At 37.8% G+C, this 19,968-nt stretch overlaps 1 protein-coding gene across 2 annotated transcripts in view; it reads left to right on the top strand.

Annotated features, from left to right (window-relative positions):
• OSBPL11 (oxysterol binding protein like 11) overlaps positions 1-19,968 on the top strand; it is a 92,068-nt gene that overhangs the window by 68,293 nt on the left and 3,807 nt on the right. Inside the window, exons 11-12 of one of the 2 annotated variants that reach the window (XM_055568488.1) lie at positions 8,126-8,308; positions 15,180-15,333. In XM_055568488.1, coding sequence (XP_055424463.1) covers positions 8,126-8,308; positions 15,180-15,333 — 337 coding nt within the window. Of the gene's footprint in view, positions 1-884; positions 1,290-8,125; positions 8,309-15,179; positions 15,334-19,968 lie in introns of those variants that run through there. The other variant, XM_055568489.1, reaches the window with a different exon arrangement.

Raw genomic sequence — 19,968 nt, 5'->3', positions numbered from 1 at the left:
TACACCTACATATTGGCTGTATGTATAGAATTTCTCCAGGGAGAAATCTTTAATATTATAAGGTTTTTAATAGTTATTGAAGACTTTCCTTTATTCATATTATTCAAGGTGGTGTTCTCCAGTGAATTCTCATGTTTTACAAGTGTTGCTCAATGAATAAAGAATTTCTCACATTCATTTAATTGAACTTGTATCTGCTCTATGAATCCTCTGGTACTCATCAAGAGTCTCCTGTTAAAGACTTCTTCCCATTCATTATGTATATAGGATTACTCCCCAATATGAATTGTCTTCTGTACATTGAGGCCAGAGCTCCAGCTAAAGGGTCTCCTACATTGATTTCAAAAAAGCATTTCTTCCTAGGAGTTCTCTGATGTCAATTAAGGTAGAGCTCTGGCTAAAGTCTACATTTACTGGCCATTTACACAATTACTACATTTGTAAATTGTGTAAATTATCTTGTATTACCTGAGTCAAGTAGTGATGAAAGACTTTCCCACATAAATCTCATTCATACAGGGTTTTTTAATTTTTTTTTTTTTTGTATGGACTCTTTCGTGTCATTTAAGGAGTGAATGATTATAGAGAGTTGCCTCACAGCATTTGTCTTCATATAATTTTCCTCTTCTTTGTTTTCTCTTGTGCCATTTAACATATGAATGACGAATAAAGGTTTTTCTCCAGGGCGAGTTCTCCCATGTCTATATTGAGTAAATAATGACTGGACTTCTTTTGAAATCATTAATATTTATCATAAGGCTTCTCTGCTCTGTGAACTCTTAACGCTCAGCAGTACCCACTCTTCCTGATGAAGTCCATAATCATGTCCTTTGACTTCCTGTGTCTGCATTTTTTAAAACTCAGCTGTTGTCTGTCTCACTCAGTATTCCCTGCTAGGAGCAGGCAGTAAACAAGCAAAGCAGAGATGTGCTGACGAGCCTGATGCCCACCAATGGCTGAATCTCCAAGGGCAGCTCCAGAGAGCAAATCAGCTGGATTAGGATTCAGGTTGGCAAGTGGGAGGAAAGGTGGTTAATTTTATAGTTCCTTTTTTCTCTGTATGTAATTTTCATAGCCCTTCTACACAAAAATAGTTTCATTTATTTAACTACTTTGTAGCCACAATTTTGTTGATAACAGAATCTATTTTAAAAGTTAGAGGGACTTTAAAAGATAGGGCATGTTCAGCCTTCCTTTTATGATTTAGCATTCCTATCATATTATCTTTAGTGATATTTTTGTTGACAAATTCAATATTTATTCTGAAGGCAGTGGGAGCCAATGAAACTTTCAAACATTTAATGATATATTTTGTTTATTTTACTTATTTTTATCTTTTCTTTTGTAATCATTTCAAACCCACAGAAGAGTTATAAAAATTCTCATGTCCCCTTTGCCTAGATTTCCAGTTGGTAACATTTTGTTACAACAGCCTTATCAAAATCTCTCTATATTTATACACACATACTTTATTGTCATTGTTGTTTTATTGTTATTATTATTCCTGAAACATTTGAGAGTTAAAAACATCATGACACTTTACCCCAAGTATTTCAGCCAGAATTTCCCAAGAAGAGGAAAATGCTCTTACATAATTACTCTGTCCATGATATTCTCCAGGCAAGAATACTGGACTGGGTAGCCATTCCCTTCTCCAGGGGATCTTCACAACCCAGGGATTGAACCTGGGTGTCCTGCATCGCAGGCAAATTCTTTACTGTCTAACCACCAGGGAAACCAACATAATCATGAATGTTGTCAAATTCAGGAACTATAAAATGATACAATACCATTATCTAATATATGCTGCTGCTGCTGCTGCTGCTGCTGCTAAGTTGCTTCAGTCGTGTCCGACTCTGTGCAACCCCATAGACGGCAGCCCACTAGGCTCCTCCGTCCTTGGGATTCTCCAGGCAAGAACACTGGAGTGGGTTGCCATTTCCTTCTCCAATGCATGCAAGTGAAAAGTGAAAGTGAAGTTGCTTGCTCAGTCGTGTCCAGCTCTTCGTGACCCCATGGACTGCAGCCTACTGCCTGGATGGAAAATCTTCTGTCCATGGGATTTTCCAGGCAAGAGTACTGGAGTGGGGTGCCATCGCCTTCTCCAATCTAATGTATAATCCATATTAAATTTTTGTAAATTGGCCTGATAATTAGGGATGTATTCTCTCCTGACCCAGGATCATGCATTATATTTTCTTGTTACATCCCTTTAGTCTCATTTAATTGGCAATATTTCTTCAGCCTTTCTTTGTCATTTATGACATTGACATTTTTGAAGAATACAGGCCGGTTTTATAAAATGCATCCCTTTAATTTGGGTTTGTCTTTTGTTTTAGGTTCAGGTTATACATTTTTTATAAGAATATAATATGAGCAATGTTGTATCTGGAAGTGATATGCTTCCCATCAATAAAAATCAATTTGGTGGCAGATAAAGATTAGATTAGGGGTGTGTGGGGGGACATTAAAAGTTGGGAGACCAGTAAGGCATTCAGAATGGACAGACTTCAAGGAGAAACTGACTGGTATAGGGGAAGCCAGTATCTAAGATAAGTTTGGATGATGACCTAGTTATCCATGGCTTGTAATAAACCTCTCTAAAATTTAGTGCTTAAACAGCAATTTATTATTATCTTTATAGTTTGTGGATTGGCTATGCTCAGGTGATTCTCACATGGCATCTTTCATGTGGTTGTAGTTGGGCCTTGATTGTGGCTTCGGTTACCTATGGGCTTGAGCCAGCCGAGTATCAAAAGCATCTCAGTCACATGGGAAGCAGGAGAGCTGGCTGTTGACCAGGGCCTCAGCTGGGACTGTAATCCAAGGGGGACTGCATGTGGCCTTTCCACATTACTAGAGCTTCTCTTATCTTGACATCTGGGTTCCTAAGAGGGAAGGAGTATCCAAAACCAAGAATTTCAAAAGCCTTACTGGCTTTTGATACCTGGTGTTCATACTTTGACTTTTTGAAGACTTCTAATAATTTTAGATAGATATCCTTGGTTTGTTAATGACCAGTCATTATATTTGTCATCTTATTTCTTTTATTATTTTACTTAAGTTGGCTTCTTTTCTCCTTTTGTATCTTTTAACCTGTCCACAAGGCCTTTTTGTTACCTGGAAGTATACTTTGGTTGACTCTAGAGTTTCCTCATTTTTTCCACGGAGATTTCGCTTAAAACCAATGATTCACTTAATTTTGCATTTAAAAGATTAATATTAGAAACAGGCTTCTCTATTTTGATATCTTTTCTTTGATTTTACAGAATATTTTAACTTAGGCTCTCTTTGGTGTCTTTATTAGCCATGCCTCCCTCCTCAGACATAGCCTAGTTTTTTACTGCTATCTGCAATCAAGCAGACACATTATCTGCTGTCTGCATTTGGTATAAATATATTATCTTCCACTTGCCTTTCCTTACTCCCTCATTTTCCACAGCTATCTCTGATGGAGCCAAACAGGCCTAGTTAACTGTTCCTCATGCCCTTTTCCATATCCTGATCCCATTTTCCATTTTTAAATATACGTAGCGGTATAATGTCATTAAGATTGTGTCAGCTAACTGCTATGTGGCACACTGAAGATACAGAAAAGAAAAAAAAAAACAACATCTGCCTTCAAGAAGCTTTTGTTTTTCAGTTGCTAAGTTATGTCTGACTCTTTGTGACCCCATGAACTGTAGCACACCAGGCTTTCCTGTCCTTCTCTATCTCCCAGGGTTTTCTCAAACTTGTGTCCATTGAGTTGGTGATGCCATCTAACCATCTCATCCTCTGTTGACCCTTCTCCTGCCCTGTCTTTCCCAGCATCAGAGTCTTTTCCAACAAATTGGCTCTTCACATCAGGTGGCCAAAGTATTGGAACTTCAGCTTTAGCATCAGTCCTTCCAGTGTATACTCAGGGTTGGTTTCTGTTAGGATTGACTTGTTTGATCTCCTTGCTGTCCAAGGGATTCTAAAGAGTCTTCTCCAGCCTCACAGTTTGAAAGCATCAATTCTTCGGTACTCAGCCTTCTTTATGGTCCAACTCTCAGGTCCATACATGACTACAGAAAAACCATAGCTTTGACTACACCTACACAGTCCATATGTGGACTTTTGTCAGCAAAGTGAGGTCTCTGCTTTGTAATATGCTGTCTAGGTTATCATAGCTTTTCTTCCAAGGAGCAAGTGTCTTTTAATTTCATGGCTGCAGTCATAGTCCACAGTGATTTTGGAGCCCAAGAAAATAAAATCTGTCATTGTTTCTACTTTTCCCCATCTGTTTGCCATGGAGTTTTGGGACCATATGCCACGATCTTAGTTGTTTGAATGTTGAGTTTAAAGCCAGTTTTTTTCACTTCACTCTTTCACCCTCATCAAGAGGCTCTTTTTACTTCTTCTTTGCTTTCTGCCATTAGAGTGGTATCACCTGCATATCTAAGGTTGTTGATATTTCTCCCGGCCATCTTGATTCCAGCTTGTGAGTCATCCAGCCTGGTATTTTGCATGATGTACCCTGCATATAAGTTACATAAGCAAAGTGACAGTGTACAGCCTTGACATATTCCTTTCCCAATTTGGAACCAGTCTGTTGTTCCATGTCCGGTTCTAACTGTTGCTTCTTGACCTGCATGCAAGTTTCTCAGGAGACAAGTAAGGTGGTCTGGTATTTGAATCTCTTTCAGAATTTTCCACAGTTTGTTGTGGTCCACGCTGTCAGAGGCTTTAGTGTAGTCAAATGAAGCAGAGGGTTTCTTTTGAATTCCCTTGCTTTTTCTATGATCTAAAGGATGTTGGCAATTTAATCTCTGGTCCCGCTGCCTTTTCTAAATCCAGCTTGTACATCTGGAAGTTCTCTGTTTACATACTGTTGAAGCCTTGAAGAATTTTGAGTGTTACTTTGCTGGTATGTGAAATGAGCGCAATTGCATTGTAGTTTGAACATTTTTTGGCATTGCCGTTCTTTGGGATTGGAATGAAAACTGACCGTTTGCAGTCTTGTTGCCAGCAAATTTGGAAAACTCACAGTGGTACTCAATATATCAAGAAGCTTAGACATTCTAGTATTAGAATTCAGGATCCTATCTTTGGAAAGCATTTGTAAGGCTTTTAGGAAAAACTCATGTATAACAGACAGTTAAAAATAACGTCTGTTATTATAATAAACATGGTGATGGAAAAGGATGAGTATTCTCATGTAGTGGCATTAAGTAACGCAATGAGACAGTGTGTCCTGTAGTTGTTCTGCATAAAATGTAATTATCTTTCATGTGGTGTTTCTTATATACATATCAATAAAACCCAAAGCTGAAGTCTTAACTTTCAGTCTTTAAATAAAAGCTTCCTGTATGAAGCCAAGTTAACATATCCAGTGATTTTCTAGTATTCTGTGGGCTTCCCAGCTGGCGCTAGTGATAAAGAACCCACCTGCCAGTGTAGGAGTCATAAGAGACAGACTCAATCCCTGGGTTGGGAAGATTCCCTGGAGGAGGGCATGGCAACCCACTCCAGTATTCTTGCCTGGAGAATCCCCTGGACAGAGGAGCCTGGCAGGCTGACGTCCATAGAGCTGCACAGAGTAGGGCACAACTGAAGCAACTTAGCACGTGTGTATACATGGCCTATCTCTAGCATGTGCAGTTCTTGTTCCCTGCCCCATTTCTTGTCATGATGATCTTCCTATGTAACTGCAGTAAGCAGCAGAGATTCCATGTAACCCAGCATGCTTGTTACTTTTCAAGTGGAAAGGCTTGTGACAGAGATAATAACTTGAGAGATTGTGGCAATAAAAGAAAGATCAAGTGAGAAATGGATTATTATCCCTAAGTTTGCAGAATATAGTTTTGAGTGTGTCTCGTTATAAGATGGAAGAGGTAAGTGTTTAGTGCCATTTCTTTATATCCTGTTTGGTTAGATATACATTTTCAAGGACGGAAACAATGTTGGCAGATAGGATCAGAGAAGAAACATGGATGTCACAAAAATCAGGGAAAACCCCTTAGCAGCATAGTTATTTAAGTTCATATGCTTTGAATTATAACCCAGAGTTCCCACTTCTGCTGTAACCTAGCAGACTTAGTGTTCTTTGTGTCTGCTGCTAAGTCGATTCAGTCGTGTCCGACTCTGTGCAACCCCGTAGACTGCAGCCCACCAGGCTCCCCCGTCCCTGGGATTCTCCAGGCAATAACACTGGAGTGGGTTGCCATTTCCTTCTCCAATGCATGAAAGTGAAAAGTGAAAGTGAAGTCGCTCAGTCATGTCCGACTCTTAGCAACCCCATAGACGGTAGCCCACCAGGCTCCTCTGTCCATGGGATTTTCCAGGCAAGAGTGCTGGAGTAGGGTGCCAGTGCCTTCTCCATCTTTGTGCCTAATTAGCTACAATTATGCCTAGCTATTTATTTTTTTCTAACTTTTGATTTTTGATGTTTGGTCTGCTCTTGGATTCTAAACCCTAGTACATCTTCATCTCTAAGATGTGGTTCATTTGCTTATTGGCTCCTGTGCTGTTGTTGATGTTGTTGACGTTTAGTCACTGAGTCGTGTCTCATCCTTTTGCCCCCCCATGAACCCCATGGAGCCTGCCAGGCTCCTCTTCATGAGATTTACCAGGTGACAATGCTGGAGTGGGTTGCCATTTCCTTCTCTAGGGGATCTTCCTGACCCAGAGATCGACCCAGTGTCTTCTGCACTGCAAGCAGGTACTTTACGACTGAGCCACCAGATAGCCCATTGGCTCCTATACCTCTGCCTTGAGTTTTGAATTTGTAGGCCATTCACTTCTCCTGATTAAAAGCTTTGGATTCCTTAAATTCAACATATCCTTCTGGTTCCCAGGCCCTTGACTTATATCTGACAAATGCTACTTCGGGTTCCTGAGCAGTCACCTGAACATGGGCTTGGGTCCTTTGGATTCCCTTTTGAATCCAGATAAACCATAATCCCTGGTACACTGACCAGATCCTAATATTTGCTCACTATTCTTTGAGTCCTTAATCTTTGTCTAGTCTTACCCTGTTGTTTGTGTCCAACAGTGAACATAGAGTACTTCATTAAAAATAATTAGACCTGTTTTCTATTCCAACCTTCATTTGAGCTGCATCCTATCTGTCTGTTGATAAACCAGCCAGATAACCCTTCATTAAACTTTCAACAGTAGTGCTTTAGCACCCTCAGAGTTTTGTGTTGCTGGCAATAATTTTTGTATGCCAGTGCTCTTTTTAAGAGAATTATAAAATTTTTAATATATCTTATTTTTTCTCTCTCTTATTATCTGGTTTCTGTATTTAACTTAAAATTAAGCTTATGTGATTTTATACAGAATTTATGTATACAGAATTTATTCAGAATTTCAAATTTTCTAAACTTTTTTTTTTTAATTTAAAAATTATTTATTCATTGATTTATTTTTGGATGCACTGGGTCTTCATTGCTTTGTGTGGGTTTTTTCCTAGTTGCAACAAGTTGGGGCTACTCTTCGTTGTAGTGCATCGTCTTCTCATTTCAGTGTCTTCTCTTGTTGCAGAGCACAGGCTCTAGGGCCCATAGGTTTTAGCAGTTGTGGTGCGCAAGGTTAGTCACTCTGTGATATGTGAGATCTTCCTGGGCCAGAGACTGAAGCCATGTCTCCTGCATCAGCAGGCGGATTTTTATCCACTGCACCACCAGAGAAATCTAGGGACTTTAATTTTTTAAATAAATAGGACTAGTTATTTTTTTAAAAATGTTGAATAAGCTATAGTGTTGTAACATTTTTTTTAACCCTGCCCCTAGTGTTTTAACATTTTTGACTGTAATAAAAAAAAAGTTAATATTTTTCATATTCCTACTTAGTTTTAATGTTATAATCGTTGTTTGTAGCAGAAATTAAAATATCATACTTTGTGATCATTTATGGTAAGTCTCTAGTTTAATTCCCAGTATTCTTTCTAAAATTAAGTTAATACTATTTGAAAAAATTATCTTGGAAACTATCATGGATTTACAAAGACCCTGCCTGACTTTTGCACTGACAAATTGAAGCAAATTGTGTAACTGTTTTAAGCAGAATTCACAAAGTACATTCTTGGGGTTTTAAAATCCCTAAGAAACAAGCACAGTATTACTTATTAAAGCTTTTTTTTTTTCCTGCCTGCTTCTAGGGTTACAGGTGAAGTAAAGCACAACATCACCAACACTGTTGTATGCAGAGTACAGGGGGAATGGAACAGCGTTCTTGAGTTTGCTTACAGCAGTGGAGAGACAAAATACGTGGACTTGACTAAGTTGGCAGTGACGAAGAAAAGAGTAAGACCTTTGGAGAAGCAGGATCCATTTGAATCCAGGTGTGTCATCCTTGCATCCATCAGGAAAGAGTCAGAAAGTCTAGATCTTAATTTAAGCCTTTTCACTAATTTCTAACCCTTGGCAAGTCACTTCACCACTTTAGATAAGCTTCCTCATCTCTAAATTCAAAGTATTGGTCTGATCTCATGGTTGTAAACACTGTACCAGCTATGGCATTATGTGTACATAATCACATTTTAGTAAAAATAAAACATTTGTAAACTGGACAAAAGTACTAACTTTTAGCAGTTAAAGGATCACTATCTTTGTCATACAAACTCTTACAAATTATTAATAAAAAGATAGGTACCCTAATAGGAAAATGGGCAAAGGCATAAAGAGGTAGTTCACAAAAATAGAAGAAAACAATACCCACTAAGAAAATGGAAAGTTGTTCATTATAATTAGAATTCAAAGAAATACAAATTAACAGAAAGACAAAAAATTTTTTTTAAATAGTATCTCTTTTGGGAAAAAGTGAATAGACATTTTCATATTGTTGGTTAGAGAGGTAAACTGATACAACCTTCCTAGAAGGTATTTTGGAAATATATGTCATAGGCCTTTAAAAGTAAATGAAATGGGGGACTTCCCTGGTGGTCCAGTGACTCCATGCTCCAAATGCAGGGGCCTGGGTTCAGTCCCCAGTCAGGGAACTAGATCCCTCATGCCACAACAAAGATCAAAGATCCAATGTACCACGATGAAGACCCATCACACCAACTAAATAAATGAATAAAAATAAATATTAAGAAAAAAGAAAAAGATAATGAAATGGAGCTTCCCTGGTTGCTCAATGGCAAAGAATCCTCGTGCCAATGCAGGAGATAATGGGTTCAGTCCCTGGTCTGGGAAGATCTCACATGTTGCAGAGCAACTAAGCCCATAGGCCACAACTATTGAGTCTGTACTGTAGAGCCCAGGAGCCACAAATACTGAAGCCCATGTGCTCTAGAGCCCATACTCCACAACAAGAGAAGCCATGGCAATGAGAAGCCTGAGCACCGCAACTAGAGAGTAGCGCTCGCTTGCCGCACCTAGAGAAGAGCCCATGCATTAAATAATTTTTCTAAAAAGTAAATGAAGTAGCTCTATATGTGTTAATAAGGTAGTCTCCAGAATGTATTGGCAGTAGTTGCTTCCAGAGAGGAAGACTGGGGTCTAGGCTTTCCAGGTGGTGCAATGGTAGAGAATCTGCCTGCCAATGAAGGAGATGCAGGAGATGTGGATTTGATCCTTGGGTCAGGAAGATTCCCTGGAAGAGGAAATGGCAACCCAATCCAGTATTCTTGCCTGGAAAATTCCATGGACAAAGGAGCCAGGTGGGCTGCAGTCCCTGGGGTCGCAAAGAGTCAGACACAACTGAGCCACTTATTCATCTCTCTGATAAGAAACAGACTTACTCTTCACAGAATGCCCTTTTGTACTGTTTAAATTTTATATCACATGTAAGTATTACTGTATCAAATATAAGGAAGCATTAACCATCTTAAGTGAAGTCGCTCAGTCGTGTCCGACTCTTAGCGACCCCATGGACTGCAGCCTACCATGCTCTGCTGTCCATAGGATTTTCCAGGCAAGAGTACTGGAGTGGGGTGCCATTGCCTTCTCCAAAGATCACATAAATGGAACCAAACCATTTATAAGCAGATGTTTAGTACCCATTATGCAAAAACTCAGGTTGGTTCAAAAAATAAAACAGTAGTGATTGAAAAAAAAATTCTTATTTAGGATTATTTAGGATTTATTTAGGAGCATGCATCAAGGTTTGGTTTGTGGACCCCTGGGGCCCTTGATATTTGTACCAGGTGTTTACAAGTTGAGAAAGCTTTCTTAATAATGCTAAAATATTATTTGCCTTTTTCACTCTGTTGGTACTTGCATTGGTGGTACAAAAGCAGTGGTGGGTAGCACTGCTGGGCCTTAGCACCGTTCAAGGCAGTGGCATCAAACTGTAAAAGTAATCGTGGTATTCCTTGCTGCCCTGCAGTTTTTTTTTCTTTTCTACGTTGCAGTTTTTTCAAAGCCATTTTCTTTTAAAAATGTCCTTGGAAAGCAGTACAGATTATTAGTTTTGTTAGATCTAGAACATTGATTATCTGTCTTTTTAAAAAATATTCTGCATGACACATTTGGAGTATACATAAAGCACTTGTGCGAGATTATAAAGTACACTGATTATCTGAAGGAAGAGAACTTGTGTAACTGATGGAGTTCCAACCAAACTACCCTTTCTTGAAGCACCATTTTTACTTAGATGATTGACAGATTAAGACTATTATAATTTTAATATTGGGAAGACATTTTTCTTGTAAATGAATGTTGTAAACATGGCATTTAAAGGAAAACAATTGGCAAAATTTTTTTTTTGCTAATAATAAAATTTAAATGGAAACAGCCTAACCATCCATTGACAGATAAATGGATAAGCAAGTTGTGATGTGTATTTATAATGGAATATTATTCAGTCCTAAGAAGGAAAGGAACCCCACCATTTGTGATAACATGGACAGACCTTGAGGGCATTATATGAAGTGTCAGAGAAAGAACAAATACTCTGTGGTCTCACTTATACAATTGTTAGTATTTTTTTTTGTATTGTATGATAATACTCCCAGTATTTTTATAATTGGGAGTATTATTCAACCATAAAAAGAATGAAATCTTGCCATTTGAGACAACATAAGCGGATCTTGAGAACATTATGCCAAGTGAAATGTCAAATATGTAAAGACAAGTACTATATAATATTACTTATATGTGGAATCTTAAAAAAAAAAAGCTCACAGATACAGAAAACAGAGATTGGCATTATTGCCAAAATGCCAGAGGTGGGCACCTGGGCAGTGAGAAATGAATGAAGTAGGTCAAAAGGTACAAATTTCCAGTTTTAAAATAAATGTGATGAGGACATAATGTACAGCATAGTGGCTATAGTTAATAATACTGTACTGGATAATTGAAAGTTGCTAAGAAAGTAGTTCTTAAAAGTCTTCATCACAAGAAGAAAATGTTTTTGGTAATTATGTATGGTGATGGAGGTTGACTAGACTTATTGTGGTGAACATTTCATAGTAATACAAATACTAAATTACTATGTTGTATACCTGAAACTAACACTGTGTTATATATCAACCATATATTTCAACAAAACTTTTTTAAAAAAATTCATAGAAAGGAAGCCAGATTGTCGTTACCAGAAATGTGGGGTAGGGAGTTAAGGAATTGGATGAAAGTAGTCAAAACATACAAACCTCCAGTTATAAGATAAATAAGTACTGGGGATGTAACGTACCTCATGATGATTGTAGTTAACACTGCTGTTTGGTATATTTGAAATTGGTTGAGAGAATAGATCCTAAGAGTTCTCATCTTAGGAAAGAAAAAAATTTTTTTCTGTTTCTCTGATTTTGTTTCTATATGAGAGGATGAATCTTAACTTACTGTGGTAATCATTTCACAATATATGTAAATCACATCATTATGCTGTACTCCTGAAACTTATACAGATCTGTATGTCGATTGTATCTTAGTAAAACTTGAGGGAAAAATGAAGCTTTTAAAGGCAAATATCAAAATTTTAGAAAACTTTTATCTGTCGCAATGAATTGAAAGCTTCCCTTAGTAAAGAGTTTTCTGATGAAATTAGTGATGAAACTAATGAAGGTGATTTTTAAAAATATGACATAATAAAATATGTCAACATCTGGAAGATAATTTTTTTCAGATGATCACTGCATGATATTATAAAATTATGCATGGATAAAAATTCCATTCAAGATACAAATTAAACCAATGGATTTTCATGTATCAGAGTATGAAAAATTCATTGACATTTTTCAGTTTCCACATTGCAGCTAATCTTTTAAGAACTACCACTTTCTGAGTTTTAATATAATAACAAAGAATTGAGTTATTTGAAATAGCTATTAAAATACCCTTCCCGTTACTAACTATATATCTTTGCGAGGCCATATTTTCTTTATATACTTTAACTAAAACAATATATATCACAATAGATTGAATGTAGAAGCAGATATAAGAATCTGGCTGTTATTGAACCAGGTGTTTAAGAGATTCTCTATGCTAAACTTGTATTATAGATTTTTTTGTCTGCATTCCTGGGGGTTATTGGTTTTTTGTTTTCTTTGGGAGAAAATTTTTAATCACAAATTTAATATCTTTAGTACATAGGGCTACTGAGGTTATCTGCTTCTTCTTGAGCAAACTTTGGTAGTTTTTATCTTTCAAAGATTTGGTTCAATTTTTCAAATTTATTGATATGTATTTTATAATATTTGCTTATTTTTTAATGTTTGTAGGCTCTATTGTGATGATGTCACACTCATTCTTTGTATTCATGATTCTTTTCTTGATCAATGTGATTAAAGGTTCATTAATTTTACTCAAAGAACTAGTTTTTGGTTTCATTGATTTCTCTCTATATTTCTGTTTTCTTTTTCATTGATTTCTGCTCTTATTTCCTTTTTTCTCCTTATTTTATGCATCGTTTGCTCTAACTTTTTATAGTTTCTTAAAATATAAGTTAGGTAAGGGTCAGCAAACTTCTTTTGTTAAAGGCTCAGTTCAGTTCAGTCACTCAGTTGTGTCCACCTCTTTGCGACCCCATGGACTACAGCATACCAGGCTTCCCTGTCCATCACCAACTCCTGGAGCTTGCTCAAATTCAGTTCCATTGAGTCGGTGACACCATCCAACCATCACATCCTCTGTTGTCCCCTTCTCCTCCTACCTTCAGTCTTTCCCAGCATCAGGCTCTTTTCCAATGAGTCAGTTCTTTGTATCGGGTGGCCAAAGTACTGCAGCTTCAACTTCAGCATCAGTCTTTCCAATGAATATTCAGGATTGATTTCTTTTAGGATTGACTGGTTTGATCTCAGAATGAATATCTTAAGCTTGATGGACTAGATAGTCTCTACCACAGCTCAGTTCAGCCATTGTAGCATGAAAATAGCCATAGACAAAAACAGATAGATGTTGCTATATTAAAAGTCTACTTACAAAAATGAGCATTAGACCATAGTATTACTCCTGGTTTGGCTTCCGGGATAGCTCAAATGACACCCCACTTCAGTACTCTTGCTTTGAAAAACCCATGGACGGAGGAGCCTGTTAGGCTGCAATCCATGGGGTCGCTAAGAGTCGGACACAACTGAGCGACTTCCCTTTCACTTTTCACTTTCATGCATTGGAGAAGGAAATGGCAGCCCACTCCAGTGTCTTGCCTGGAGAATCCCAGGGACAGGGGAGCCTGGTGGGCTGCCATCTATGGGGTCACACAGAGTCGGACACCACTGAAGTGACTTAGCATAGCATAGCTCAAATGGTAAAGAATCTGCCTGCAATGTGGGAGACCTGGGTTTGATCCCTGGGTTGGGAAGATCCCCCGGAAAAAGGCATGGCAACCCACTCTAGTATTCTTGCCTGGAGAATCCCATGGACAGAGGACCCTGGTGGGCTACAATCCATGGGGTCAGAGAGAGATAGGACTGAAGCGACTTAGCATGGACACACCACTGTGAACATTCTTGTGCAAATATTTTTGTGGACATGTTTTCATATCTCTTGGGTAAAACACCTCAGAGTGGAATTGCTGGTTTGTGTGGGTTTTATGTCTAACTTTTCACATAACTGCCTAACTGTTTTCCAAAATGGCTGCACCATTTTACATTTCTGCTGGGAACATAAGAAGGTTCCAGTTCTCATCCTCATCAACATTTGTTATTGCCTGTCTTACTTAATATACCCATTCGAGCTGGTCTGAAATAGTATCTCATTGTGATTTTAATTTGTATTTCCTTAATGGCTAATGATGTTGAACATGTCTTTATGTGCTAGTTAGCCATTTGTATATCTTCTTTGTTGAAATGTGTACTTATAAATTTTGCCCATTTTTTAAATTGAACTGTTTGTCGTCTTACTGTGTTATAGGAGTTCTTTATAAATTCTGGACACAATTCCTTTGTTGGGTATGTGTTTCGTAAATATTGTCTCCTCATCTATTGCTCGTCTTTTCATTTTCTTAATGGTGTTTTTTTCAGTAATAAGTTTTTATTTTGATGAGGTGAGACTATCAATGTTTTCTTTTATAGATTATGGTTTTGGTGTTGTAGCTAAGAAATCTTTGCCTGACCCAAAGTCTCAAAGATTTTCTCTTATATCTTCTTCTTAGTTTTATTGTGACATGAGAGTCGAAGGTCACATTTTTGCACGTGGATATCCAGTTTTTTTCAGCACCATTTGTTGAACAGACTATACTTTCCCCAAGAATTGTCTTGGCAGTTTTCTTTAGCTTGAAGTCTGTTGAGCTTCCCCTTCCCTCTGCTGTGCCTGCAAATGCTCTCTAACTAGTCAGTTGGAGCACTCGTAGGGTTCCCCTTATTAGTTTGCCTGCTCTCAGGAATCACTGTCCTGTGCTGCCTTTTGTTCAATATCTGAAAACCATTGTTTCAATATATTTTTGTCTAGTTTCCTAGCTGATTAAAAGTGGTAGGGTAAATATGGTGCCCCTTATTTCATCATGTCCAGAAGCAGAAATGGTGTCTTTTGTTTCAGCTTTTTAAATATTTATTTCTCTTTTTGCTTATTTCCTAAATTTCTTTAAAATAAAATCTTGGTTCTATAACTTGGGAAAAAATACATTATTTTTAATTTAAAAAGAAGCAGAAACAGCAGCATCTTGGACATTAACATCAGCAACATAGTATGTATTCTTATAACTCATGTGTGAAATTATAGATATGATTCAGGAAATGTAATTTATGAAAATTACTGTTAATTTTGCGGGTATCCATTCTTTTTTTTTGTTTTTGAAGAATGTTTGTAAAGCATGTGGTTTTCTAATTTCAGGCGATTGTGGAAAAATGTGACAGACTCTCTGAGGGACTCTGAAATCGATAAAGCCACAGAGCATAAACGTACCCTGGAAGAACGCCAGAGAACTGAAGAAAGGCATCGAACTGAAACAGGCACACCTTGGAAAACCAAATATTTTATTAAAGAGGTATATGTCCTATATGCCTTCAGACTAAAACTCATTATCTAGATAATGAGAACTTTAACTTAGGAAGCTTTTTTGACTTATTAACACGTACATATCTTTGTTTCTAAAAATAGTCCAGCTTAACCATGAGCTTTTTTGTGACCTTTTTACAATTTGTCAGAATAGTTTACCAGCAGTTCTGAAATAGATTTAGGGATTTAAATTCGCCACAAAATACTAAGATTAATCTTTAATCTCAATAATGAATGCACAGTTAAAAGTTTGTTGCCATTGTACCACAACAGTGAAATTTTTTCACTTCTAAAGATCACATTTTAAGGGATACATGAAAAACTTAATTAGCCACACAGAGGATAGTGAAGGGGCTAAAATCTTTACAGTGCTTAAGGATAAAAGAATGAAATGGTGAGTGTTTAGACTGAAAACAGAAAATTGGGGCCGTTTATTATAGCTTTCTTCAAATATATATAGGCTTTCACATAGATGTTTTTTGTCAACTTGGATAGCAGACTTGAGCTAGGCCTAGATCTAGGAGCTTAACATAAGAAAGAATTGTTTATCAATAAAAATATCCAGTAATAACAAGTGTACATTTTATAGTGATGTGTTCCCATCACTAAGCTCATATAAGAGACCAGAGCTTATATAGAAGAGTTTAATTCACTGGTTTTGCAGTTAAGACTAAATGATTTCTAAAGTCTTTTCTAAATTTAAAGGTTTTGTTTTATTACTGTTTGGTAGAACTCAGAGTAAGGTGAATAATGGACCAGAGCCAATGCCAAAAAAAGTTTTCTTGTCCATAGCCAAGTCTAAGGAAACTCATTGAATTTCAATTGGTCTGTCAGGAGAAAATCTGGAAAAATAATTTGAATATGAATTTTGCATAGCTATTACTCTTAAAAGCACATCATTCATTATAGTAATTTCATTGCTTTAATTTTTCTCATCTTTGGATAGCTGATATAAATATCAGCTGTTTTCATGGATAGGAATTGAAGGGAAAGTCCTTTCCATCTCTTTTTATATGAAAAGATAAAACCATTGTAATTACTCTGCAAGATTGAGGTTTGGTAACCTTGGATTTTTTTCATTTCAAGCTCACTAAGAAAGCAGATATACCAAACACAGGAAAAATTTTCTAAGGGAAGATTTCTATAAATCATTAAAAATGAACTCTATTGGCTAAGAGCAAGACACTGTAATGATAAAAGATGCAGCCAAATTTAAAAGACAGGCCTCTTATATCTTTCAACTAACATGACATGGAAACATGCTAGTTCTCATTCATTCTTTATTTGACAGATTATTATTAAGAGCCTACCACTTAATACCATTATTATATTTTATGATGTTGAATAGACAGATGTAGAAAATGGTAGCAAGATATGGCAATTGTCCAGTAAAATAGTGATTTTCTTTCCACCTAAGTAATCTTAACTAGCTGCTTGATGGAACAGTAGATTGGAGATGCTGACTCACATTTGGGCCCCTTCAGGTGGTAAGATGTAAGATGACTTTGTAAATGGTGTGCCATGGCAGGGTGCTACAAAATAGATACGTAAGATTTTATGACAAATATTGATTGCCTAAGCTCATGGAGAAGAGAAGTGAAAGGCAAAGGAGAAAAGGAAAGATATACCCACTTGAAGGAAGAGTTCCAAAGAATAGCAAGGAGAGATGAGATAAAACCTTCCTTAGTGATCAATGCAAAGAAATAGAGGAAAACAATAGAATGGGAAGGACTAGAGAACTCTTCAAGAAAATTAGAGATACCAAGGGAATATTTCATGCAAAGATGGGCACAGTAAAGGACAGAAATGGTATGGACCTAACAGAAGTAGAAGATATTAAGAAGAGGTGGCAAGAATACACAGAAGAACTAAACAAAAAAGATCTTCATGACCCAGATGATCACGATGGTGTAATCACTCACCTATAGCCAGACATCCTGGAATGTGAAGTCAAGTGGGCCTTAGGAAGCATCACTATGAACAAAGCTAGTGGAGGTGGTGGAATTCCAGTTGAGCTCTTTCAAATCCTAAGAGATGATCCTGTCAAAGTGCTACACTCAATATGTCAGCAAATTTGGAAAACTCAGCAGTGGCCACAGGACTGGAAAAGGTCAGTTTTCATTCCAGTCCCGAAGAAAGCCAATACCAAACAATGTTCAAACTACCACACAATTGCACTCATCTCACACACTAGCAAAGTAATGCTCAAAATTCTCCAAGCCAGGCCTCAACAGTACGTGAACCGTATACTTCCAGATGTTCAAGCTGGTTTTAGAAAAGGCAAAGGAACCAGAGATCAAATTGCCAGCATCCACTGGATCATCGAAAAAACAAGAGAGTTCCAGAAAAACATCTGCTTTATTGACTATGCCAAAGCCTTTGACTGTGTGGATTACAACAAACTGTGGAAAATTCTTAAAGAGATAGGAATACCGACCACCTGACCTGCCTTCTAGAAATCTGTATTCAGGTTAAGAAGCAACAGTTATAACCAGACATGGAATGACAGACTGGTTCCAAATAGGCAAAGGAGTACGTCAGGGCTGTATATTGTCACCCTGCTTATTTAATTTATATGCAGAGTACATCATGAGAAATGCTGGACTGGATGAAGCACAAGCTGGAATCCAGATTGCCGGGAGAAATACCAATAACCACAGATATGCAGATGACACCACCCTTATGGCAGAAAGTGAAGAAGAACTAAAGAGCCTCTTGATGAAAGTGAAAGAGGAGAATGAAAAAGTTGGCTTAAAGCTCAACATGCAGAAAACTAAGATCATGGCATCTGGTCCCATCACTTCATGGCAAATAGATGGGGAAACAGTGGAAACAGTGTCAGACTTTATTTTTCTGGGCTCCAAAATCACTGCAGATGGTGACTGCAGCCATGAAATTAAAAGACGCTTACTCCTTGGAAGGAAAGTTATGACCAACCTAGACAGAACATTAAAAAGCAGAGACATTACTTTGCCAATAAAGGTCTGTCTATTCAAAGCTATGGTTTTTCCAGTAGTTATGTATGGATGTGAGAGTTGGACTATAAAGAAAGCTGAGTGCAGAAGAATTGATGCTTTTGAACTGTGGTGTTGGAGAAGACTCTTGAGAATCCCTTGGACTGCAAGGAGATCCAACCAGTCCATCCTAAAGGAAATCAGTTCTGAATATTCATTGGAAGGACTGATGCTGAAGCTGAAACTCCAATACTTTGGCCACCTGATGCAAAGAACTGTCTCATTTGAAAAGACCCTGATGCTGGGAAAGATTGAAGGTGGGAGGAGAAGGGGACGACACAGAATGAGATGGTTGGATGGCATCACTGACTCAATGGACATGAGTTTGAGTAAACTCTGAAAGTTGGTGACGGACAGGGAGATCCAGCGGGCTGTGGTTCATGGGGTTGCAAAGAGTCAGACACGACTGAGCAACTGAACTGAACTGAAGCTCATGGAACAGTCAAGTCACATCCTGTGTATGACAGGACCATGGCTTATGCTGTGAGAAGCACTGCAGAGTATAAATGAGTTTGATGAGCTAGCTGAAGCTGGTACCCCAAGGTTCATAACAACTTTGGAGTTCTTGCCATCAGGTATGGCTCTTTGCTAAGAAAAATCATATTACTGATAAGTCTGTTTTGTCTTCCTGTGGTCCTAAACAGAATGCTAGATACATAGTAGGTGTTTCATCCATATTGTTATGAGTAACAAGAGCTTTTTCATTTGTTTTGTACTTTCATTATTGCTGTCAGACCAATTACAGACCAGTTTGAAATTGGCTTTAGATGGAGTATGGAATAGACTCTCTTGGTATAGAACAAGGAGAGAGAGTAATCTGAGAAAGTATAGGTGAACTTAAGTGTTTCTAGAATCATTTGGTAATACCCACCCTTTTTTCCTAACCATTTTTCATTGACATTTAGTTTATTAGATCTTCTTTGCCTTTGTTCAGTCGCTTAGTCATGTCCACCTCTTTGTGACCCTATGGATTGCAGTACGCAAGGCTTCCCTATCCTTTACTATCTCTTGGAGTTTGCTCAAATTCATGTCCATTGAATCAGTGATGCCATCCAACCATCTCGTCCTCTGTTGTCCCCTTCTTCCTGCCCTCAGTCTTTCCCAGCATCAGGGTCTTTTCTAATGAGTCAGCTCTTCACAACAGGTGGCCAAAGTATTGGAGCTTCAGCTTCAGCATCAGTCCTTCCAATGGATATTCAGGGTTGATTTGCTTCAGGATTGACTGGTTTGATCTCCTTGCAGTCCAAGGGACTCTCAAGAGTCTTCTCCAGCACAACAGTTCGAAAGCATAAATTCTTTGGTGCTCAGCCTTCTTTTATGGTCCAACTCTCATATCCGTACATGACTACTGGAAAAACCATAGCTTTGACTCTATGGACCTTTGTCGGCAAAGTGATGTCTCTGCTTTTTTTTGCTTTTTTTTCCCAACTCTTTGCAATGCCATGGAGTATAGCCCATTATGCTCCTCTGTCCATGGGATTCTCCAGCCGAGAATACTGGAGTGGGTTGCCATTCCCTTCTGCAGGGATGTCTCTGCTTTTTAATATGCTGTCTAGGTTTGTCATTGCTTTTCTTCCAAGGAGCAAGCATCTTTTTATTTCGTGGCAGCA

The sequence above is a fragment of the Bubalus kerabau genome, chromosome 2 (genome assembly GCF_029407905.1).
Source record: "Bubalus kerabau isolate K-KA32 ecotype Philippines breed swamp buffalo chromosome 2, PCC_UOA_SB_1v2, whole genome shotgun sequence".
Taxonomy (NCBI): Eukaryota; Metazoa; Chordata; class Mammalia; order Artiodactyla; family Bovidae; genus Bubalus; species Bubalus kerabau.
This window is presented reverse-complemented; position numbering and strand designations above follow the sequence as displayed.